Source organism: Spermophilus citellus, assembly GCF_964194105.1.
Source record: "Spermophilus citellus genome assembly, chromosome: 5".
Lineage (NCBI taxonomy): Eukaryota > Metazoa > Chordata > Mammalia > Rodentia > Sciuridae > Spermophilus > Spermophilus citellus.
The window spans coordinates 151,766,481-151,790,092 of NC_138186.1; the positions used below are offsets into that span (position 1 = coordinate 151,766,481).

Consider the following 23,612-nt stretch of genomic DNA (forward strand, 5'->3'; position numbering starts at 1 on the left):
GAGCCACATCCCCAGCCCTTTTTATATTTTATTTTGAGACAGGGTCTCACTAAGTTGCTTAGGGGCTTGCTAAGTTGCAATGGTTGACGCCTGATATTCTTAATGCAACCTAGCTTTTCCTAGCCATTTCTTATTCTTTGATCACATTAACAAAATTACCAAAACATCTATTGAATCAGTTTCTGCTTTAGACCATTCTACTTTCATAACCCAGAAGTGGCCTCTCCTTTCACAGCACAGCACAGGGCTTTTCTGTATTCCTCAATTCACTTCATTGCTAGCCCCAGTATTCTAGGAACTGGCTGTTATTCTAGTCCATCCAACCTATAGTGTTCCTCATCTTAGACCAAAAGTAATCTTTCTTCAGACTTTTTTCCCTTCATCCTTTCTGATTCTTGAAGCTGAAAAGATTCTCAAGGCTTCAAGTGAGTCCTGACCTCTTCCTGCTCGCTTCTTGAGTGGCTCCCAGATGGCTTAATTCACGACCAGGAAAACGAGAGGATATGGGGTTAGTAAGATATGGCTGGAACACGGGACTGAAGACAGATTGAAGACACATGCTGACCCCCCAGTTCTCAGAGGTCCAGTCTCTGCTAATGAGAAAGGCTCCTGGTGAGGAGACATATATTCCACTTACTTCTACCGACATGGGGCTTTTTCTGTTTGCCTAAGTGATTATAGAATGGGGACCTGACTTCTAGGATCAACCAAGGTGGAGATGGGGATGGATCCAGGGCTGTGATTAAGCTTTCAAAAAGTATCTCTATATATACAACTATTATTTATAAATATGTAATTTTTTAAATGTGTCTCTACCCCTATCAGGTTACCAAGGCTAATGAAAACATCAGGTTTCTTTGATTCATCTGAACTTTGTGAGCACAATGTCATAATACTGTTGGTCCCATACTGATTTGAAGCTGAGATCAAATACATGTCTTTGATTAATGATATTAAAATAGGGAGGACTATGGCAATATATATGGCTTGGGAAATAAAATTGTTTAAAATATTGGCTTGTGCACAAAAAAAATGACAAAAGAAGGCCATAAAGAGAAATCAAGCTACAGTTGGGTAGTGTGACCTCATTATGGAGCTCAGAGCCTGTCTCCCTCCAGCCACCCCTCCTAAGTGCACTGCCACATGGCAAGTTCATGTCTCTGCAGTGCAAGTGGGAATGGTCAGAGTCCATTTGCTGGAGTTTGGATTTTACAAGGAGAGGTTCAGACTGACTGCATCACCTGGTTTGGTGGTAACATGTTTGATGGGTGCTGTGATGTCCCTTATTTGAGCACCAAAGGACGTACTACCCAGGAGCTGAGAGTGCTGCATGCGGGTTTCTGCTCTCTGCCTTCAGCCTCCTCCAGGACCAGCTGTCATTTGGAAAGAGCTGCCTTGCTGAAGAGCAGGCCTCCCTCTCCTGTGGTAGCCCATGTCCCATAACTGGTCCACCCTGGGGTATGAAGACCTGACCCACTTATCCCAATCTGGGGTTACTTGAAGGGCCATCACACTTCTCAGCTGCTGATAGGGTCAGCTGCCTCATGGGCCCACTTCCTGGGCTGATCACACTTCCTTTTCCCCTCCCAAAGGTGTTGATCCTAATAACCCTCCCTAAGAAACTTCTGTGTGCTGATTTCCATCTCAGATTCTGCTTCCCAGGGAACCTGACATAGAGTAGTATGTAAAAAGGTGATGTAAGTTAGAAATGCCATAATTTAAAGGACAGGTGTAACAATCACTGAAATGAAAAGGTGCAGAGTAAGTGAAACTCACACTGCTAGAGGGAGGGTAAATTGGTATGATCATTTGGAAAACTTCGACATACCTGGGATCTCCAAATACATGGGATCATGTCCTATGACGTAGCAATTCCTCTTCCCAGCATGTGCCCTAGAAAATTGCAAACTTGTTCACCCAAAGAATAAAGCACAGGAACAGAGGTTACAGCATTCTGAATACACCAGTTTAGAAAGAATGTCAGTGCTATTGACAGTAGAATGAATGAGTGAGTACATTGTGTCATGTTCCAACAAAGGCATGCTACTCTGCAATGAAAACCTGCAGATCCACACTGCAACCTGGGTGAGTCTCAGACAATGCTGAGCAAAAGCAGCAAGACACAAAAGAATACATACTGTGTGACTCCACTTCTGTGAATCTTAAGAGCAGACAAAACTGATTTTGAAGTCAAAGACAGAATCATGTTTAACTTGGTTGGAGGAGATTAATAGTGACAAGAAAGGGTCTGAGGGGATATTCTGGGGGACTTGTAAGGCTGTATCTTGGTCCATGATCCATGATTATGGAAGTGAGTTCACTTTGTGAATATTTATTGATCTTCTGGATAGTGATTATTTGTGCACTTTCTGTATATATGTCATACTTAAACTGAAAGTTGACACAGTGAGGGAAAGAGAAAAGAAAGGCAGATATAGACTCTACAGAAGTGTATCATCAAGGATGTGGGCACAAATTTTCCAGACCTGTATAGGACTTACACTGTCCAGTGCTGCAGGCTCTTAAAGATGAGGGGCCTGAGGTCCAGAAGAGCTCCAGCTGGTTCCAAGTTACATAACCAGCTAGTGGTGAATGACATCATGGGCCCATCCTCTCCCTATATCAACCCAGTGATCAGAGCTCTTGTGCCTATTAAAGTCCCCATTCATTTGGGCTCAACACTGACCACACAGTCATTAGGGCAGCTTAATCAAGGCATGGAAGGTATAGGGAAATACATCTTCAACAGATTGGGAAAGGCATAGGAATTGGATGTACCGGGGTAACAGAGATGTTTTCCTTTCCCTATGGGTCTTTTTCAATCCGTTACCTGCTGTCTGCTCATCCACACTTCTGTAACCATTGACATTGCTTTTTGTTGAAAATCTGTCACTTACTCTTTTCAAAGACTAGGGAGAAAAAGTTTTGACTTGTGAGCTGAGTTGTGTCTTCTGTTTTGACTTTCTCCTCTAATCTTTGGGAGAACATCTGACTACTTTGTTCTTTAAGAACTTTTCTGAGCCTCTTATGTCCTAGAATTACTACGAAAAAAAATTAAGTTGTAGCTGATTTATATGTTTAAAAAAGTGCTTCTCTAAGAGCTTAAATTTTGTTTAATAGGTTATTGAGATGACCATGGAGATTAAAACTGAAATCTTCTCAATTCCTTAAGTATGTTAATTTGTGAATGTGCATCAGTATGTGCTTCATGTGTTCACATGTGTGTTGTGTGTATACATAAGAATGGATATGTACTTAGGGTATATTTGCATATGTATACATTGTGTATGTATGTCTGCTTGTGTATGTATGCATGGGTGTGTACCTGACAGTCTGTTTGCATGGATGTGTATTTGTGTGTGTGTATATGAGTGTGTGTGTGTTTTCATGTGCTTGTGAATTTCTTTTTATGAGTATATGATTGCATGGATGTGCGTGGCTGGGTATGATTGTATATTTTTGTATGGGTGTGTGTTTGCATAGATGCATGTACTTGCATGGGTGTTTGTATACATTGGGGTGTATTTGTGTATGCACATGCGACTGTATGCACACGCACATTTCTCTATTAATATGTTGTCATTTGCAGGGTGCATGTCATTCTCTTGAGATTCATGGCTCTCTGCTTTCGATTATACTCAGACTAGTCCAAAACCCCTCTGAACTAATCCTAATCAATTTGGAAGCCACCACACTCAGGCATGAGGCTGTCAAATGTGAGTGTTTGCAGATGTCAGAGCATGGAAGACAAGAATCCAGGAGGACAGATCAAGGCTTAGTCACTGAAAAATACATGCCAGTGCATCCCAGATCCAGAGTACCATCATAGCCCATAAGAAAAACTTGTCATGACAGCAAATCAATAACTTCTTGGAGACGATTCGTTTCTGAAATAACCCTGATTAATTATGCCAGTGCACGCTTGGCAACAGCACTTTGCTCCAGATTAACCTAATGCTTTTTGCATGAAGCAGGATTATAACTGGTTCTCATAAGTCAAATTTGACATTTCAAATCAGGCTTTAAAGGTTTGGGTTGTAGATTTTATAATGTCTCCATGTCAAACCTAATTGCTCTTATTGCTGCTAGTAGACATTTGCCAATCAATCAAAATAACATTTATTTTATCATAAACAAGAGTAAATTAAAACCATTTGAAATCATTGTATTTGAAGACTCAGTGAAGAAACATTTTAGAACCTTCAAGTTTGCACTACACTGTGATAGAGAACTCTGGTGGTGACATTATAAAAGTTTATACAAGTGTGTTACTATTTTCACTTCAAAAAATTAATGCCTCTACACATTTTGTGAATATGCAGCTTTAATTTGGCTATTTATTCCCATATGAATATGATTTGGGTCATAATAGCTCCCTTCCCTTCTGTAATGGACAGTTATAATTTTTGTCTCTTAAAGATAAATATATTTTGAAATTTACTTATACATTGCATTCAGGAACTAATTTTTTAATTCCACTTCAATTACAGGGGCATTTTTTTCCCTAATAAAAGCTAATGGAAAATAAGATTCGCTTAAGGGAAATTCAGACTAATATGTTCCTTCAACAAAAGCCAAGCATATTATGGTCAATTTGGTTTGTTTCTTCTCCCTGCAGTGCCTCAATGCATTAGGGTCACCTTTCGTCAGGCTAACTAGAGCCAGCATTATGAGGTGTCTTACTCCACCTTTTGTATAGATACAGATAGATAGAAAACCTTTCAGTGCCATCACATAGGTATGTAGTGAGAACACAAGTAAAAATAAGGAATATTTTTTTTCAGGGACAGGGTTGACATCATGGAATCTCATTTGCCAGGTTATCTTGAGGTAACAGATTAACCCTGAACTCTCCCTGGATTTGCCCCACAACATTTATTTCTCATTCACATAGTCTGATGTAATCCAGTTGATTCTCTGGGTAGCTCCCCTCCAGGTGGTGACTCAGGAATCCAGACCATTTCCATCTGTGGCTCCATGACAACACATGGCTCCAGGTCAGTATGGCAGAGAAGAAAGCGAACTGAGAGTAGTCTTCAAGTACCCTGGTCTACAAGTGTTCACATCTGTTCTGTTAACATTAGGCCCATTGGTCAGAACTAGACCCCTCAGTGGCCCTGCCTAACTGTAAAGATGCAGAGACAGGTGAGCGGTGCTCTCTGATGGGAAGAAATGATTCTAAGTATATACCAAAGAGAAAACCCCAGTGTCAAGGGATCTCACTCCAAGAGTAGAACAGGAACATAAGCATGAAGACTTGAGGTTTCTTAGCAAAACAAGAACAGTTACCAGTGCAGAGTGATATAAGACTAATCTGGAAAAATAGGTTGAGTCTCATAGCAAAGGCCTTTGAACGCAATGCCAAGAAACGGATTGAAGGTAGTTGGAATGCTTTAAAGAAGGGAACCAGATGATCAGGATTGTGTTTTGAGAGCTGTCCCTTGACATTAGAGGGTGCTGATGTATCTGAATGAGTGAATTTTACAGAGAAAATAATTTCTGAGAAGCAGGCGATTAGCATTAAAATCCTAGTTTCTTATTTTTTTTTAATTCCAGAAGTCTCTTAACAATAAGTTTCATTTTCTATAATTTCTCCCCAAACTTGCCATTTTCTCCTGATGTTTAAGAAAATACTCCAAGGCTTTCAAATGTTACTGACTGCAGGAACATCCAGTTCAGTGTCCCTTTTCCCTTGCCTTCCACCTCTACTTTATCTGGCATTGAGGTTCCTCCCCTCCTTCTTCTTCTCACTCCATGGCCCAAAATGCTTGCAAAATACTTTTGAGTAATAGGCCATCAAAAAAAAAAAAAAAAAAGAAAGGTCGTACAAATCCCAGAGGGTGCTTCTCTGTGACAGTGACTTGCTGTTACTCTCACTCCTTTCTTTCTCCTTACGTGAGGTTCTCAATGCCCGGGGGATTTGCCCTGCAACATGAGCATGAAGATTGGCTTCATACTGAATATAGAAGCCATTCAGACCTTTGCCCCTGGAATCTTTCCAACCTGAATGGCAGGGGGATGAGAAAAGGTTCCTGGCTCCTTCTTTCAAGCTCCACCATGAGAGAGTTGCCCTGATAGGCTCATGTTCTCCCCGTGTTCCATAGGCAACGTGGCATCAAGGCTCAAAGGGTGGCCTCAGAAGCTGTACTGCCCAGGTCTGAGCCCCAATCCACCACCTTCCCATCAGATAAACCTGAGCAATTTTCTTAATTATTCTTTGCTTCATTTTTCTCTATAATGGAATTGATGATGATGATGATGATGATGATGATAATGATAAAAATAACAACAAAATATACCTCAAATGATTATTGTTAAAATTGAATGAGTTTTAATCCATATAAAGTGCTACAGTTGCTAGCATGCAGAAAAGAGATCACACAGAATAACTTCAATCATATTTGCATATATTGAGTGAGCCGCCTTTACTATAGGATCTCATACATGCAACCCTAGTGAATTGGCTCTTTTCAAAGGTGAAAGACTTCAAATTTGTATTAGGCTAATTGAAATACATTTCCAAGAAGAGTAGTTCATGAGGGGCAAGAATCTTTGTTCTGGAATAGATTTTAAGATAACTGGGATAGTGAGTGACATCATAGTACAAGTCCAGTTAGTAAAATATTTATTGAATGAATGTAAAAGGAGCTTGGGAAGCAATGTGTCTCAGTTGGAGCACAGTTTCTGAAGTCACGGAGACTTGATGTCAAATGCTGACTGAACCAATTAGGAGTTCTATACTACCTTTGCCAGTCAAACCCTTGTTTTGCTATTTCCTTGTACATACAATAAAGGTACAAATAACTACTGCATAAAGATTGTCATGAGAATTAAATATGATAATAGTTGAAATGTCTAGCATGAACTTAGCACAGTAGCTAAGTAAATGGTAGCTCTTCTTATTTATTCTACATTTATGTGCATCAATAACGAATGGAGGAAGCATTGCAAACACAGACGGATGAAGAGTCACATTCCCTCCTGTGTGTGCCTGTCAAATATTCCCAAAGATACAGACTAGTTTTTTGTACTTTTCCCCATACATTGTTTTCAGTATTGTGGTGCTTATTAAAGGATAAAAAAGGAGAAAAGAGGGAAAAATTGTAGGTAATCAGGCTGAGAAAGGTATATAAGGTAAAATACTGGAGAGGAGGCCTGAACAAAGTTGTGGGGCACATGGAGCCCTGTCATTGCTGAAAGACCTGCAGGACAGAAGATCAGACAAGGGAGCCCATGGCAGGTAGATCCGCCTCTCCCTGCTCGTCCTCCACCCCACCTGACCTTCCCACTATTTATATACAAATGTGTTTCTCTTACCTTGTACACCTTAACAATATGGCAGGAGCATTTTGGCAAAGCGCACACCAGAACCCTTGGTGATTTGCCTTCTGGTCACCTCACCTAGCCAGTCTTCATCCTCACACTCTTTCATGGGCCATGTCTCCGTGGTGGACCATCACTCACTTTGACTTCTTCTTGTCCTGGTAGATGAATTCCTTCCTTTCTGCTTTGTAATCCCCAGTCACAGGTAAAAACCCAGCTCAAATGTCTCCTGTTATGTGCAGTCTTTTCCTGACCCACCCAAGCAGAGCAGATCCCTCAGGCCCTTGCATGTCAGCCATCTGGCTATAGCCCATCATGTTGTCTGGTTTTCTGAAGAAGGCAGTAATTAGAGAGATAGCCTATAAGAAGGACGAATGCTAATTGTCAAATGTCATGGGAGAAGTAAACAAAATAGGTCCCTCAAAAATCACTGTTACATTTTATGGTACAACATGGGCCATTTCTGGCATCCCATTCTCAAAAAGAATTCCTTATTTGGAAGGAATATTACACCACACTCACCTCCCAAAAATGCCAGTCCCCTTGGCACCTCATGGCCGCCATCATTAGGAAGATTTTGCAAGAGGTATTTACTGCCCTCCAGTCATATTAAAAATGCTTTTTAAATGCAAAATAATAGTCCAGTGAACCATGTCCCTGTCCTAGTGTAATTGTTTCTGTGATGCATAGTTTGCTCTTAATTGCAAAGATATGTGTGTCTTTGTTTATAATGTGTGACATTATTTGATTTATTTGGCCTAATTATAAAACCATATCCTAATAGTTGTTGGGGCTAAAGTTAGAGCTGAATGAATCCCAAATTTAGTACTTAGGCCAAAAACAGATTGGGAAGTACCTGAGACACACAGACTCTCTCGCAATGCATGTTGGTTCCATCTGAACCTGAGCTTTTGACCCTGGGTCACAGTTTTTCTAACCTCATTTTGAACATGAAGCTGCTCATGTGTAAAAAGCAATTCAATCCCACTTGAGAGCTGTCAGGAACAGACACCCAAAACCGCACCAAAAAGGCATAATCAAAAATGTTCTGGAACTTTCTAGAGAGAGTCTACATCATGTTTACAGGCATGACCAAACAAAAACTAACACCTCAGCTTTTAGGAGAGGGAGTCCCATGAGGAGGTTCCATTCTGGAGACTTCTGCAGAAAAGGACACTATAGTGTTTGAGATTGGCAGCTCTCCGTCACTCTAAACACTGAAACATCTCTACTAGGGAAGAAGTGGCTGATTTGAATTGATAGTAGAATTAATAACAACAGCTTCAGGATAAAACATTTGTTCATATTTTCAGAGGTAAAACTTTAGGTTCGCAGCTGAGCCTTTATCGTTTTTATTTCCAAGATGCCTGGATGTCATCTCTGTCTCTCTGTAAGAGGAAGATGCCTCACCAACAGATTCTAAATTTTTGGCCCCAAGGGAAGATCCACCCTAATTTTGCACAGGCCCCCACCTGTAGTGTTTTCCTGTACTCACAAAGCACTGGACTTTTGAGGGATCCCAGAACTTTGCCCAAGATTGGAATCAGCCAGTGTTTTGTGATATCACTGTTTTCTGATGTCACCCCTTCTATCACTTTAAATATTACTTTGCTAATATAATGGGCCTTATTTTAAAAACTGGGAAATTCCTTCTTACTTTATGTACAAATACAGATTTCCTATTTTTAATAGGATGAAAAAAAAACCAAGCATCCAAGTTACAACCTGGAGTGTATGACTTTTTGCATCCTAAGGAGGCTTTTCATATTATTTCCGTTTGTGGTGAACCTCATGGGGACTCTTTCTTACCCCATCTTCTCTGGGAGGCCCTGTCATGTCTCCAGCATGCCTGAAACCTGGGTGCCCATAAGACTGCAGGTACACACTGACACACATGCACACATACGCAGGTGCCATGCATACCTACACAGCTGTCCTTATATTTTTGATCATTAGTTGTCTTAGGGATATCAGAAAATCTAGATGTCCTGACAACTGTGAAAGAAAAAGCAAGCTTGCTTGGTGATCTGATGCACCCTTTACCATGAGCACACTCTCAGAGGCTGCCTGTGTCCTGCTGATGCAGAAAAGTGGACCCCAGGTTGCCAGCTCTGTTACCCAACTAGGCTGGTCACACCTCATATTCAAACCCAGGCTTTGCCTCCAAGGAAGAAATTATTTTCATATGGTACAGGAATACCATCCTCCTATTGAAAAACAAGAAGTTTTAGGGAGAAAGACAGTCTGGGGTCTTACAGCCCTTCCAGGTGTACCTCCCATGACCTAAGGGCCTGTCACTAGGCTCCACCTCTTAAAGGTCCACCTGTACTCCCAGGATCAAGCCTCCCAACACAGGATCCCTTGGGAACAAGCCACACCAAAAACCACAGCAACAGGAGCCCCCACTGTTTACCCCACTGTTTATTTCCTCTGTTAATCCAAAGTGAGCCTACACATACCTGAGAATACTCAGGTTTTAAATAGTATTGGGGTGAGAGGAAACAGGTGCTTCTTGATTATGTCTCCAGTCCTCTGTAGCTGTCATCAAACCACTAGAGGGTTCTGACTTTATAGTAGCCCACTTTGTCATTTATGATTATTCAGATAATCACAGGAAGTAAGGGTGAGTAAAATTCATTTTATTAGAGTGAAGAACTTTTTGTTCCTTGGGGGGCCAACCAAAAAATAATTCTCATCTGTGGGAAACAATATACGTGATCTTCAATCATGCACAGGCTTATGATTCTAAGATTATTCAACTCTGTTATATTTGAAAAATACAATGCTAAGGCAAAAAAAAAAAAAAAACATGGGATTTGGAGGCAGATTCAAAACAGATCTGTTTTGAATCCTCCCTCTGGATCTAGTAGCTGAATGATCTTAGGCAAAATAATTAACCTCTATGAGCTTTTTTTTTTCTCATCTACAGAATGAAGTTAATAATAATCACTTAGGAGAATGTTCAGAACATTAAGTTATCTCAACAAATATTCCTCAAGTTCCTTCTAAGCGCCAACAAGGTCTTTTCTAAGTACTGCAAATGCCACAGTGAAAAAAACATAAGATTTCCATTCTTGTGCAGCTGGTGGTCTTAAAAGGGAACAGACCCTTTCTATCCTGGTCCTTAAGTCTTTGAAGCAGTGTTGCCTAGAAATGGATTCAAACTATATTTCTTGTACCTAAAGTTCTAAAATAACTATCCCTCTTGCTACCACAGATTTGGAGTTATAGCTTAGCTGCTAAAAGTTACTTAAAATTCAAAATGACCATCTATAAAGTTTTATCATCTTTTTAGTTCATAAAACTTTAAACTAGGGCAACACTTGCAATAAATCTTTGGTATTATGTTGACTTTTGCTAGTAGATGCTATTTACAAGTAAATATGATTTGCATTATAAATGTTCAGAGGAGAAGATAAACATTCTTTAGTACATGAAAATTCTGAATGATAAGAATGGTCTAGAAAAACTTTCCTCCTTAGTGGTTATGTCACTGGTGGAACAAGTTGTTCCTTTTTAGTGTTTCAAGGGTAAAGTGATCTACAAAGATCTTCCTTTTTTAAAGTAGATTTTTCTGCCTGCCATCAGTAAAGTACACCCTAACCCTGTGCTGATTGTCAGCAAGTAGACTAGATAAAATAATAGTCACTGGGTAACTAAGGATATTTAGGTTGATCGTTTGAACTAATATAAATTTGTAGAAAAATGGGTTCATTTCTACTCATTTTGGATTGCAGAGGCAGAACTAAGAAATACCTTAATATGAATGAGCTCAAACTAATATCATTCTCATTTATAACCACATGGGTTATCAGAGTCAACATTATCTTCAATGTAAAGGTTCGAAGAATTTTTTTCTATGTAAGGTTTGATAAGAAATGACCTTATTGCTAGCCGTATTTTTAATTTTACACAGTGAAAGTATTGTTGCTATCTCAAACTGTTGGTAAAATTCCAGACCAGTGTCATCTGAGGTAACTCGATTACAATAAAATTACAAGAGAATGGTTCTTTAAAATGCATTTATCTTTTCTGTATTAGCACATATGTGCATTTTGCATGCTTCCCTACAGAGCTAATTATACTGTTTCAAAACAATAATAATAGTAAAGAAGATAAAAGATGAAGAAACATAAAGCTACCCAACTGTGGGATCACTCTCCTGACATCCTTGGAATGCCACTCTAATTACTAATGAAATGGCACTTAGAACAGTTATCTAGAGGAGACTGTTGAGGCTAAAAAATAAAAAATCCACCATTTTAATATTTCTTTCAAAATCACTTTTTTTTTCTATTTTGTCTATGGACACTAACAATAAGTTGCTCCAGAGATGCTTACCTTGATATCCCCAGCATGTCTTTGACCTGCCAACACCTACCTGCCACCTGGCTTCATTTTTGCTGAAATACTTGTTATAATATGAGTTTGAAAATCAGGACATTAAATTGTCTACTTTTCTTTGCATATGCAAACAACACAGCGTGAGCAGGACAAAGATTCTTCCATGGCTGTTCAGGAGTTACTAAATAAAATTCAACCCTGCCAACAGATCCATTTTCAGTCATTTCTGCCATCTTTGCACTTTTAAGAAACTCTAGAGTTGACAGGTAAGGATATATCCTGACACACTTTTATCTAAGAAGCTCTTGGAATCTTATGTCTAGCTACCATATTTCAGTACCAAAGAATATTTTGGATCTCAGAAGGACTTAAGAACTTGAATTTCCTTCTTACCCTTTGGGTAGATACATTTCATCTCCATTCTGGTCCCTTGTACTTAGTATATAGAGTAACCACTGGATCAGAAAGACCGAGGGAATGTTCCACTTAACTTCTTGGGATTCTGCCTTCAAACATCATATTTAAATCCATGTACTGCTGGTATATACTGGCAAAGCCTTTTGGGAAGCAAATTTGATGTTGTTTCCTAATCTGATGCTGATACACACATAATTTGGCAGTAGGTGTCAGTAGCTTTAAAATCTTCAGATACTTTAACTCCAAGGAAATACTTTAACATTCAGACCTTCAAAGAGTTCTATTTTAAAAAGTTGATAATGACATTTCTAATAAATGAAAAATTGAAAACCCTTTACTGTCTGATGCCCAAGGACAGGAATTGGTTAAATAAATTTTAGTACATCCACATAATAGAGTTTTAAGCAGTTATGGTCAGGGCTGGTGGTCTAGAAGAATTTCTAAAATGGAGTAACAAAAATTCTCATGCTACAATAGTGAGATAAAAATCTAAAACTAAATTGCATGCACAGTATGATCTTAAAGATATATAAATAATATGACCAAGGAAGAAAGAAACAACAACCCATCCCCCCTAAATGTTAGCTATGGTTATTTTTGTTCCAGTTCTTTTTGCTCTACCTCTTTCTATGGCAACAAAATTTCCTATCATGGAAATCAAATAAAACAAAATTTCAAAAGTTAAGATACAGAAGAAAAACGGAGCAGTTGTTGCAGGACATGTTGTCGTGTCTTTCTCCCTCTCTGGCGTGTTATATACTTTCTACTCTGGCCCCTTCTTGGGAATTTACACTGTCATTTTCCTACTGGAGAAAAAATACAACTGTAGAAAGGCAATGATAAGAATCTGTGTCACCTAGTCTCTGTTCTTTTCCAGCACACGACGGTTTTGCCCTTTATATTAATCGAGATGAGGACATCGCACCATCAGTATCCCAGTAGGAGCAGTGGACTCACAGCCATATGCACCTTCTCTGTGGGCTATATATTATGGTAAGGACCGTGCCTGCTGGGCCTTCATATTGTATGAGATTTTGCACAGCTAAATTTGGGCACATATTGCATTATGGATATAATCACTAACAGATTCACACTGTGTGCCTCATTTGGTCCAAGACCTGGGCTTTGTCTCGTTTCCCCAGATGCTTATATTTTTAGAAAGTATATGCCAAACCTCACACAGCAGGAATTTGTTGAACAATCTCATGTAAGCAGTGGTTCTTCCAAGGCTACATTTTTCAACTCTTTTTCAAACTAAATGTTTTTCTTGGACACCAATTTTATAGCTTAAGGGCTTTTTAGCTTGGGATTTTTTTGTTGTCGCTTTTGTTGGGGGTGGGGTGGAGAAATTGCAACAAACATGAAATAAGGACAAAAGAAATGACCTCTTAGAACAGCAACTTTAATAGGAAGCGAGCGAAAATTTTCTGAATGTGTTTAAAACTTGTTCCAGAATTAGCTATTACATATAGAGTGTGTTTAATTGTTTGAAGGTTGAATGTTGGGGTACATCAGCCACAAGAAATCTCCATGTGGTCTATTGGACACAGTGAAGTCCCAAGAGTAAGGTGACAAATTTATCTGATAAGAGTTTTTGACTGGCAAGTTTACTTCACATTAATTTAAGTTTTTATCATGTTTTAATACTTCAAAATTTATTTATCTTACCATAGAGGAGTACTAATTTCTCTTTATAATTCCACATCTGCTTTGATATATTAACACACACATACTCCTCTTGACTGAGCTGTCCCTCCCACCAGCATTTCTGTCTCTTGAGACACTTTTGTCCTGAGTTCTGGGTCACCATCCCCTCCTCTAAGCCTGAAGGACTGGATAATGTTCTTCCAAACACCCCACAACTGTACTTCATCCCGCCAAGAGCCCAGAGCTCTTTGGGAGGCCCAGTCTCCATGGAGTATTTGCTTCATCCAGCCTAGAAATATAAAATAAAGTACAGCCAGTCCAGGACTTCACATACTATGCATAAACAATCACATAATGCCCCAGATCTGATCAGAAGGAGAAATTGCTGCCAGAAAGTCACACTATATGGCTGGATCCAAGGGGCATCCAGATAGTGGACCCCAAAATAAACATGCAGAGAAGTTCATCCCAACTGACACTCCATCAACTAGTAAGGAGCCATTTGCAAGCACTGGGAAAGAGTCCTAATTACTTTCCAGAGGTGGTTTCCTGTTATTGTTGTTGTTTGTTTGTTTGTTTTGTTTTTCTGCATGCAATACCTTAAGTATTGACTTGGTCTGATAGAAAAAGTCCAAAAGATCACAGATGAAATGTGATTAACGTTATGTCTTGGAAATGAACTTCCCTGCTTTTTACATATAAACTTGATATTCAATGACTGTTCCCTTTCAGAAGAATCGAGTAGGGAAGCTACAGTCACTACAAGGATGCTACAAAAGCTAAACATACCTGAAACTGCCTTTAACATTAGCTTAAAAGTCAACCTCTCATACCCACACCTCCACCTATGGGACAGGCAGGTTTTGCTCTCTGGAAACCATGGTATATGTCTGAGGGTTCATTTTTATCCTATTCAGTTTTCTTGTAAAGCCCCAGAGGTTTTAGGAACTGTGTTCTTTTTGATGGCCTTTCTTCAAAACTGTGTATACAATCAACCCATGTTTCAAAGAGGCATGGGGGAAATACCACACAGTCTTCATTATAGACCCCCAAGATCCCTCATTACAGTGAAGCATGACTCATGCTCTTGTGCCAAGTGAGGCTTGCCAGCTCCATGTACTCCCAAGCAAACCAGTACTTGTTTGGTCCATGTGTTTGCATTAACCAGAGAATTCCCTCAGATTTGTTCTGAGAAAGCTTTCAAAGTAGGCATTTTCCTTTGGTGTTCTGCCCCAGGCACTCATAGCCATGCCAAGAGCTGAACAATGCCTCTCATGTCATGTCACATTGTATAAACCCAGAGATTTAATTGTTATCAAAAAGGCACTGGCTTTTGCTCCCTTTTAGACTATCTCAGAACTCACATACCAGTAACACAACAGCGGAAGTTTCTGGATATGAAATCTTTGGATAGCATTCCAGTGTTGGAACTGGACATTCTGGAACCTCATGCCAAGATGAAGAAAAAATAAAGCAGTCTTCTTATCATGTGCTAATTATAAAATAAGTAGATCTCCTTTATAGTACTGAGTAGGGTTGAGCTGACTGTGTACCTTGGGGCTGCGGGCCAGCACATCCACTTCTTTCCTCAGATACTAACTGGCTTTCAGTTTCCTCCCCATTGAAAGGTATTCTTTTCTTAGGTTTGGAGAAGGAGAGTTGAGAAATCCCAGGAGAGATGCCTGGACTTTCCCTCAGTGATGCACCCTGAGCTCCCACACTCAGTGGCTCCATTTCCCAACCTTGTCCCAGTCCTCCCAAGCTTAACACCCAAGTCCATCCCAGGTCCTCTCGTGACCATGTCTGCCTGCCCACCAGGCTGCTTTCTCCATCTACCCAAATGTTTCAGACATAAACAACCTTCTGTTCACTTTATGGAGAGCTCCCAACTCTTTTCCTGAATCCTTGTCCTCCATCATCATTTCCCATCATCATTTCTCTGCACCCTATTGGTAAGGTTTCTCCTAATAAATGAAAGGATCCTTATTGTCTCATGCTGCATACAACACAGAGGGCCCCTTGATTATTCGTATGACAGTGATTATCAAGGTTTGTAGTAGGTACCATTCTTCTGAAGTGGACACCATGCCAAGTGCTTTTCAAATATCACAGTATTGTTCCCCCAGGAGACCTATGGGATGGGCATATCTTTCCCATTTCACAAAAAAAGGAGCTAAAACTCAGAAAACTTGTTTCACTCAATCAGGACAAGACACTGGGCTTTGCCAGAACTATAGACGTGTGGCTCAGAATCCATATTATTAGCTATACCCTTGCCTGCCTCTTCCTGTAGGAAGAGTAACTCTATGGATTAAAGTATTATATGGAGTTTTGGTTTTGTTGTATTTTAAAGAAACAAACCAGAAACAGCAAAGTCTAGGAGTTAAGCCTATTTCCTGGGTTGGAATTCTGGCCCCTCCACTTCACCTTTCTAGGCTCATCCAGATGTAAAATAGGGAGAAAGATAGTTTATCCCTCACAGAACAGTTGTAAGAAGTCAATGACTGAATGTACAACCTAGAGAACAATGCCTAGCTCATAGTAAAAAGTTCCTATATTTGCTACTATCAGTTCTGAGAAACTCCCCAACAAATGGTAATACTAGCACCTAATGTTTTCTTTTCAAAGGTTTGAGAATATTAGTTAGGATGCCATAAGTTTTTTCTCCCTTTACTTATTTCACTCACTCACTCTTCACTTTTTCTATGGGACTTGAAAATATCATTTTTTATTGTCTTAGGGCCCTAATGGTTTCATATAAATACCATATTCCAAACACCATTATCTCAAATGTGTTCATAATTTTCCAACACAGGAAATGGAGCAAAAGCAGAATGAAAAAAGACCTTTACTTTGTGATGCAATCCTAAATTGTCTCATGATTTTATTTGCCACTAAGCTTGATTATCTTTGGGTCATGCGATTGTGGATAATTTTTTTTCTTATTGAAACTTCTGCATTTTCTCAAGTTTCCACTGGAAACATCATTATTTCTATTTACACATATTACCTTTAAACACAAAAAGAATTAAAAAAAAAAAAAAAAAACAGTGCACTCAGATTTTTTAAAAGAATTTTATTCATGAACGAGTAAAATTTCGACTAAGAAAACGAAATTTTAGACCACATTTAAGTCCTCCCTTTTAATTGGATGCTTCTTCACCAGTTAAACATATCTGGCCCACGGGTAATTGTTCTTTGATCAGAGGATGACACTTTTCTCTGTTCAGCTTGAACCTTTCACTCCACCACAACTGCCCACCTGTTGGCTTTTATGTCTGTACTAGTGCTTCAAGGTTTTCCTGATTTTTCTGGGCCTGGGATGAACGAGTAACTTCTAAGTACTTCACATTCTGAATAGAGATGCCTTTCTTGGGGTTGTAAGAGACAACCAAAGGACTCTGTTCCCTTGCCCATCCCCAGAGCTACCCACACTCTTCATCATGGCCGTCTCCCCCAGCCTCCAGCTCCAGCTTGACTGAGAAAGCGAAAGAGGGTCTTTGCAGACTTGAATTTGGGGTCTGAGGGAGCCATTAGGGGATGGAAAAATGTAACAGGTAAAGGAAGTGCTCCCCATGCTCACCAAAGCCAAGTGTGAGAGGCTCCAAGAGAATCTCTGGTAAATACCGGGGCTGAGGCAGGAATCCACTCAAGAAGCAGACTTTTCATTTCTCTTATGCCTCATACCTGTGCAAGGAGAGTGGCATGTGGAGAGAGGGACTGCTGTAGAGCCGCCCCCGATCTCATGGTTGTATGTTTCCAAGATGAATGAGTTTCTTATGGGTATGACTTGACACAGAGGAAGGTTTCCCATTGAGCTGTCTTGATAGGCCCTCAAGAAGTCCAGCCCCCTGGGCAAGAGTTATCCAGCAACTCAGTTATCCACAACTCTGTGCTGTGCTCCCATGGGCAGAAGCTGAGCCGTGTTATATGTGTCGAGGGAGCCAGCCATATTCCCCGCATCAGGAAACTCTGCAGTGGAGAAGCCCTTCAGAGACTCCTACAAATCTCACACCTGAGTCTCAAGAAAAAGTGGGCATTTAGACTGCAGCTTCAGTACACTGATCAGCAAGATGTTGGGATTAGCCAGAGAAACAGAGGCAGCCACTTACAGAAAAAAAGGCAGTGGAGTCTGAAGGTATTTATCCTCCTCTCATTTCTCCTCTCAGACCTCCGGGCAGCGGAGAGGCATCTCAGAACCAGGCCATGCCCTCCCCTCAAGGCTCTGGAGTGGTGGAAGAATGAAGAAGCAAAGTCCCCACCTACGAGCCTCCTGTGTTTGAGGAAAGCAGAGGGCCAGATGTTGGATCAGAGTGAGAAGGGAGAGTGCACAGAGACTCCTGGGGTTGGGGAGGGCCGCCGAGGGCCTTGTGGGTCATTGTAAGGACTTTGTGCTTAATTCAGAGTGAAATCTAGAGTCATTGGAAAGCTGGAACAGAGCATTTACATGACCCAAGAGGTTTTTAAAGGGTCCCTTGGGCTACTTTGTTAAGAGTGGATTGGGGCAAGGGATTGTTTTAGTCAGCTCTTTCACTGCTCTGACTAAAAGACCCAATAAGAACAATTTTAGAGGAGGAAAAGTTTATTAGGAGGTTCACCATTTCAAAGGCCTCAGTCCATATACAGCTGGCTTCATTCCTCGGGGCTCAAGATGAAGCAGAACATCATGGCAGAAGAGTGTGGTGGAGAGAAGCAGCTTACATGATGATCAGGAAGCAGAGAGAGAGAGAGAGGGAGAGAGACTCCACTCACCAGATACAAGATATAGACCCCAAGAGCATGCCCCCAATGCCCACCTCCTCCTGCCACACCCTGCCTTCAGTTACCACTCAGTTAATCCCCAGTAGGGGATTAATTCACTGATTGGGTTAAAGCTCTCATAACCCAATCATTTCACTTCTGAATGCTCTTGCATTATCCCAGACATGAGCTTTTGGGGGACACCTAATATCTAAACCATAACAGGGATGGGACGGACAGGGGAAGAAATGGGAGGCTATGGAAGTAATCCTGCTGAGAGACAAAGTGGCTTGGCCTCTGATGGTAGAAATGGGAATGGCTGAAGGTACAGTCAACAGGACTTCGTGACCCAGCCAATAAACTCCAGACACAGCCCCTTTAACAATATTTAACCTTGATATGGAAGACAAAATAATGCCTACCCTACCCCCAAATGCCTACCCTACCCTATACCCTGATCATCAGAAAATGTGAATGGTCCCTGGAAAAAGGACCTTGAGGTGTGATCAGGTTAAGGATGGAGGAGATTATCCTGTGTTGGCCCAGAGGACACAGGAGTCTTAGAGGGGAAGAACCTTTCATAGCTGAGGTCAGAGCCAGACACGATCTGAAAGAACAGTCTCAAAGATGTAAGTTGGGAAGGACCCAGACCTCCAGTCCTGTCTCTGAAGGTAGAGGAAGGAGGCCGCCATGAGCAAGGAACACAGGCCATCTCTAGAAGCTGAGAAGGGCAGAGAAGAGAATTTTCCTCTGAAGTTAGACATCTAAACTATAGAATTTTAAGTTTATGTTGTTTTAAGTCATGAAGTTTGTGGCGATAAGTTATAGCAATAATAGCAAACTAATATACTTGAGCAAATCATTCAATCTCTGTGGGCCACAGTTTCTCCACTTGAGGAAATAAGAAATAGGATACTTAACAGGCAGGATTACTGTGAGAATCAGGAAAAATGGGTATACAATGCCCACCCCATAATTGACAGTCAGTACAATGGCCATTACTATAGTTCTGTTTGTACTCTTGAGAATGCTCGGTCTTTGGAAAGCCTAGATTTAGCACTTTCTGCATGTGTCTTCCTTCATGAACCTGTGGGGCTTATTCTGGGAGCAGAAGTCCAGATCATTGAATTCAGAGGCTCCTTGTTCAGTTTCCCTCTTCCTCGGCCTTTGAGCATGTTGCTTAGCCTTCCCTAGCCTCATTTTTACCACCTATAAAACACAAAAGAACACCTGTGTCACAGGCATGTAGGGATGCTCAGGAAATGAAAGGATCTTTCCTTCCTTCTAGGCCACAATAAAAATAAACCCAAATGTCTACAGAGTCTCCATGAGAGACACCCATTTTCTTTCTCTCTCTCTTCCCCACCAACCTTATTTAATTTTCATTTTATCCTCTGCTCTTCTTATGGGTTTTGGTCCTTTTCATGGGATTTCTATCTTTGTACCCTATTAAGAATGCTAAAGAGTTTTCTGAAATTTTCTTATGGTTCATATATTAAGTTATTTCTGGAGCTCTGATTTCCCCCTGAGAATTGAGAATGTCATTGCTTTCCCATTGTTCCAATCTGCTTGTTTTCAGAAGCACTTTGTTGAGAATATGTTGCTTTCTCATTCTTTTAACAAGAAGTCTATCTTTACTCTTGAGGGCTTAGCCACTGAGACGTGGCTTGTGCTGGGCCACTCCGAGAATTGGCTGGGGTGCGTGTCCAATCAGTTTCTTAGATCTGCTTCCACACAGAAAGGGCCTGTATCTCTAATCCATCTCAATTCCCAGGATTTATCATTTGGAATTCATCTTCTCCTACCTGCAAGAGTCAGTTCTCAGACATTCTGGGAATACCTGGAGACGGGGAAATCCCCATGTGCTATTAACTTTCCCCACCCAAGAGTCATTTTCTATATGGTTATGGGCCTTCCCACACTCCCAGCTTCCCACCCATAACCACACCATTCCTTCTTTCCCTCAGTCTTCTCAGATTAACAGGTTGATGCTGCTTGTGTCTTTGATGCTACTTGGCAGTTTTTTCATGTGGACATCTCTGTCCACTTTCATCTTCCTCCACCTCATTCTTCCACTCCTCTCAATGGATGGGCTTTTATGCCACAGAGAAAACCAGACTTCCAACAAGGACTCCTTCACCTTCCTCCTGCAGGTGCTCTCTGCACTCACCCTCTTCTCATCTTGGAGATGTGTTTCCTCACTTTTCAACAGGCAGTCCTCCCCTCTGTGAGCTGGCCCCATCCCCTCCCAGCTTCTGGGACCTCATCTGTCAATCATCATTTCATTCTTCTGTAACTTCAGCCTCACTCTTGGATCCTTACAGTCTAGTCCCCATGTTCACCTTACAAAAATTGCTTTTCCAAGATCACCCCCTTGGAAATCTAGCTACTACCCCACTTCCTACTCACAGCCGAGTTGCTCCCAGGAGTCGTTTAGACTGTCTTAACTCTCGCTTACACATCAAAGAGACAGGATAATGTAGTGTACTGGTTGAAAAAATGAACTCATGTCTAAATTCTCTTTCTGCTACATGACCTTGAGCAATTCATTAAACCTCTCAATGCCTTGATTTCCTCATCTGTGGAATGAGATAATAATTGTACCTATTTCTTAACATTAAACATTAAAATAATGTTCATCTTGAGTATATATAAGGCATGTAAGATAATACCTAGCACAGAGTCTGTACTGTAATATTATTATTATTAACCCACTTTAATGTGGCTTTGCTGATATCACTAGTGGCTTGTATCTTAAGGAAGTCATGGAATGCTTTGTAGGCCTCTTCTCAATGGATGTTTTTTGCACACTTTCCGCAAAACTCTCTTTCCCTGACTTCAGTAATATAACAGTCTCCCTATTCTTTCCCTCTCCAGTTTCTCATGGTGATCCCCTTAGCTTCTTTTGACGGTTCTTCCAATTCTACCCAAACCTCTATATTGGAGGGGTGTTTTTGACCCAGTACCAGGTCCTCTTCTGTTACTACCAATTCTCCCTGGTCCATTCAGTCCCCTCTGTGTTTGCAGTACCTCCCGAATCTTCAGCCAGCAGCTCTCTACTGAGCCTACTCCATAATCTACCCACTTAGCAATTTCAAGCCAACCTCATATCATACCTGATTTCCCATCCCACCTCCAAACCTGCATACCCTGCCATCATCACCTACCCTGCTACCCATGTCAGAAATCTAGGAGACACTCTCAGTCTCTCTTGGACATACAACAGGCAGTTGCTTATCAGTTTCTGGCTTTTATACCTGCAAGGAACTTTTATAACCCTCACACTTTGCTCTACTTCCATGGCCAACACCATGATCCAAGCTCAGTTATCTCTATCCTAAACCACCACATAAAACTAGCATCCTCCACCCACCCTATCTATTCAGGGGATCACTGAGTGATCTTTTAAAAACAAACATAAGCATGCCACTCCTTGGCTACAAAGTTTGGCTGATTTCTCATTGCTTCTAGGGATTAGGACAAAATTCTTTACATGGTGGTTTAGGGAGCCCTGCATTACCTGATCCCTGATGACCTCTCCTCTGCTTCCTCTTCCCCTTTGCTAACTAGGCCAGCCGCAGTGAACTGTCTCTTTGATTATCAAGAGATTATCCAATTATCTTCCCAAATTTACCACTTTCACCCTGTTCATACCCCACCCAACCCACCTTCCCCAACCATGACTTCTGTTAACTCATCTCTCAGGCTCTGGCCTGATTTTCTTTCTCAGTAGTGGGGGCCTTCTGGGTTTCTCCACACTTGGCAGCTTCTGTGTGGTACACCTACTGTAATCCCCTGTTCATCTGTGCCTGGGGATTTCAACATTGCATATAGTCTTGTAAGTTTGTGGGGTTTTCTTTATCCCCAAAAGTCTGTCCCCATAGTCCTTTCCCCTCACTATCTAGAGCAAGAGAAGATCATCACCTGAAATAATCTTAAAGAAAACAGAAAGCCTTGTCTTCTACAGTATTCTAAGGGTTAATTATCTTTAGACATAGCATCAATCGAAATGTCATAGACAAGATTCTTAATTTTGAGAGCTCAAGAAGAGATTGTGACAGTGAGTTCTAACTGAAAGTTACATTGTATATATACCCCCCACACCCCTCTCTTAACACTTAGCTTGATGGTAGCCACATAAACTGTTTGCAATGCCTCTCCCATTTATTTCTGTAAGACTGAGTTTCAACTGTATCATCTCATCTCCCACCTGCCTGATTCATTTAAATTGCCAACTGAAGCTGATAATCCTGTAGGAGAAACCTCACAGACTGCACTTCTTGTCTGAGTGACATCCTGTATGGGAGATGGTCCAGTTCAGGCAAAATAGGAACATCTCAAATAGAGGAAAATTTCATTTTCTTTTTAGCAAAATTATAGCCTCTGCCTTTTCCTGAGCCGAGCCTCTGCAGGTTCTCAGAGAGTTTGAGAGCACTTTGAAGGCTCAGGACATTCTCTGATGGGCTGCACTGGAGGCTTTACAGGAGCATCTTCACAGTGACCTCAGCCCTGCCCTGCTCACCTTCAGCAGAGGGTTTCCATAGCCAGGAATAACCAGGAGGAAAACAGTTCCCAGGCATGGTCTCTCCCACAAGTGCTGGGTTCCCAGGAGACACAGAATAAAAACCAATTGAAAATAAACAATTCAGATGAGGAGATATCTGCACCAGAGTTGAATTTATATTCTAAGAGTCAATAGAATCTAAAGCCAAAAGATCGTTTGTTTGAGATTAATGGAAATGGCGAGAGAAACTTGGTCTAAAAATCACCATGTAAAATTTTGATTTATACATTTCCTAATAGTTTTCTAAGTAAACAAAGCATCTTGATTATTATTATTACCGTAATATTCTAGATCTTATTTTGACATATTTAGGTACATGTTGATAGATGACAAAGTTCACTGACTTTCTCAAAGAAGTGTCTGTTGAGTGCCTACCATGTATAAGGCCTTATGCCAGGTGGGGGAGGTAAACAATGGGAAGAGCTTTGGTTCTGACCTAGAAACTTCTACACTATTAAAGGACACAGGGAAATAAGCAGCAATTAGACTTGATGAAGCCTGTTTATAAAAAGGAGAAGTAGGTGGACCTCCGAGAGCCCAGAGGAAGGTTCTCTAACCTGTTTTACAGAGTCATGAA

At 40.8% G+C, this 23,612-nt stretch overlaps 1 protein-coding gene across 12 annotated transcripts in view; it reads left to right on the forward strand.

Annotated features, from left to right (window-relative positions):
• Positions 1-23,612, forward strand: part of AIG1 (androgen induced 1) — a gene marked incomplete at its 3' end in the record, with an annotated part of 233,542 nt that overhangs the window by 177,021 nt on the left and 32,909 nt on the right. For 6 of the 12 annotated variants that reach the window (XM_081294568.1, XM_081294570.1, XM_081294571.1 and 3 more), the window contains one exon: positions 12,962-13,077. The exons of 5 other annotated variants lie outside the window; for them this stretch is intronic. In XM_081294568.1, coding sequence (XP_081150694.1) covers positions 12,962-13,077 — 116 coding nt within the window. Of the gene's footprint in view, positions 1-3,120; positions 3,172-12,961; positions 13,078-23,612 lie in introns of those variants that run through there. One more of the 12 variants, XM_081294566.1, reaches the window with a different exon arrangement.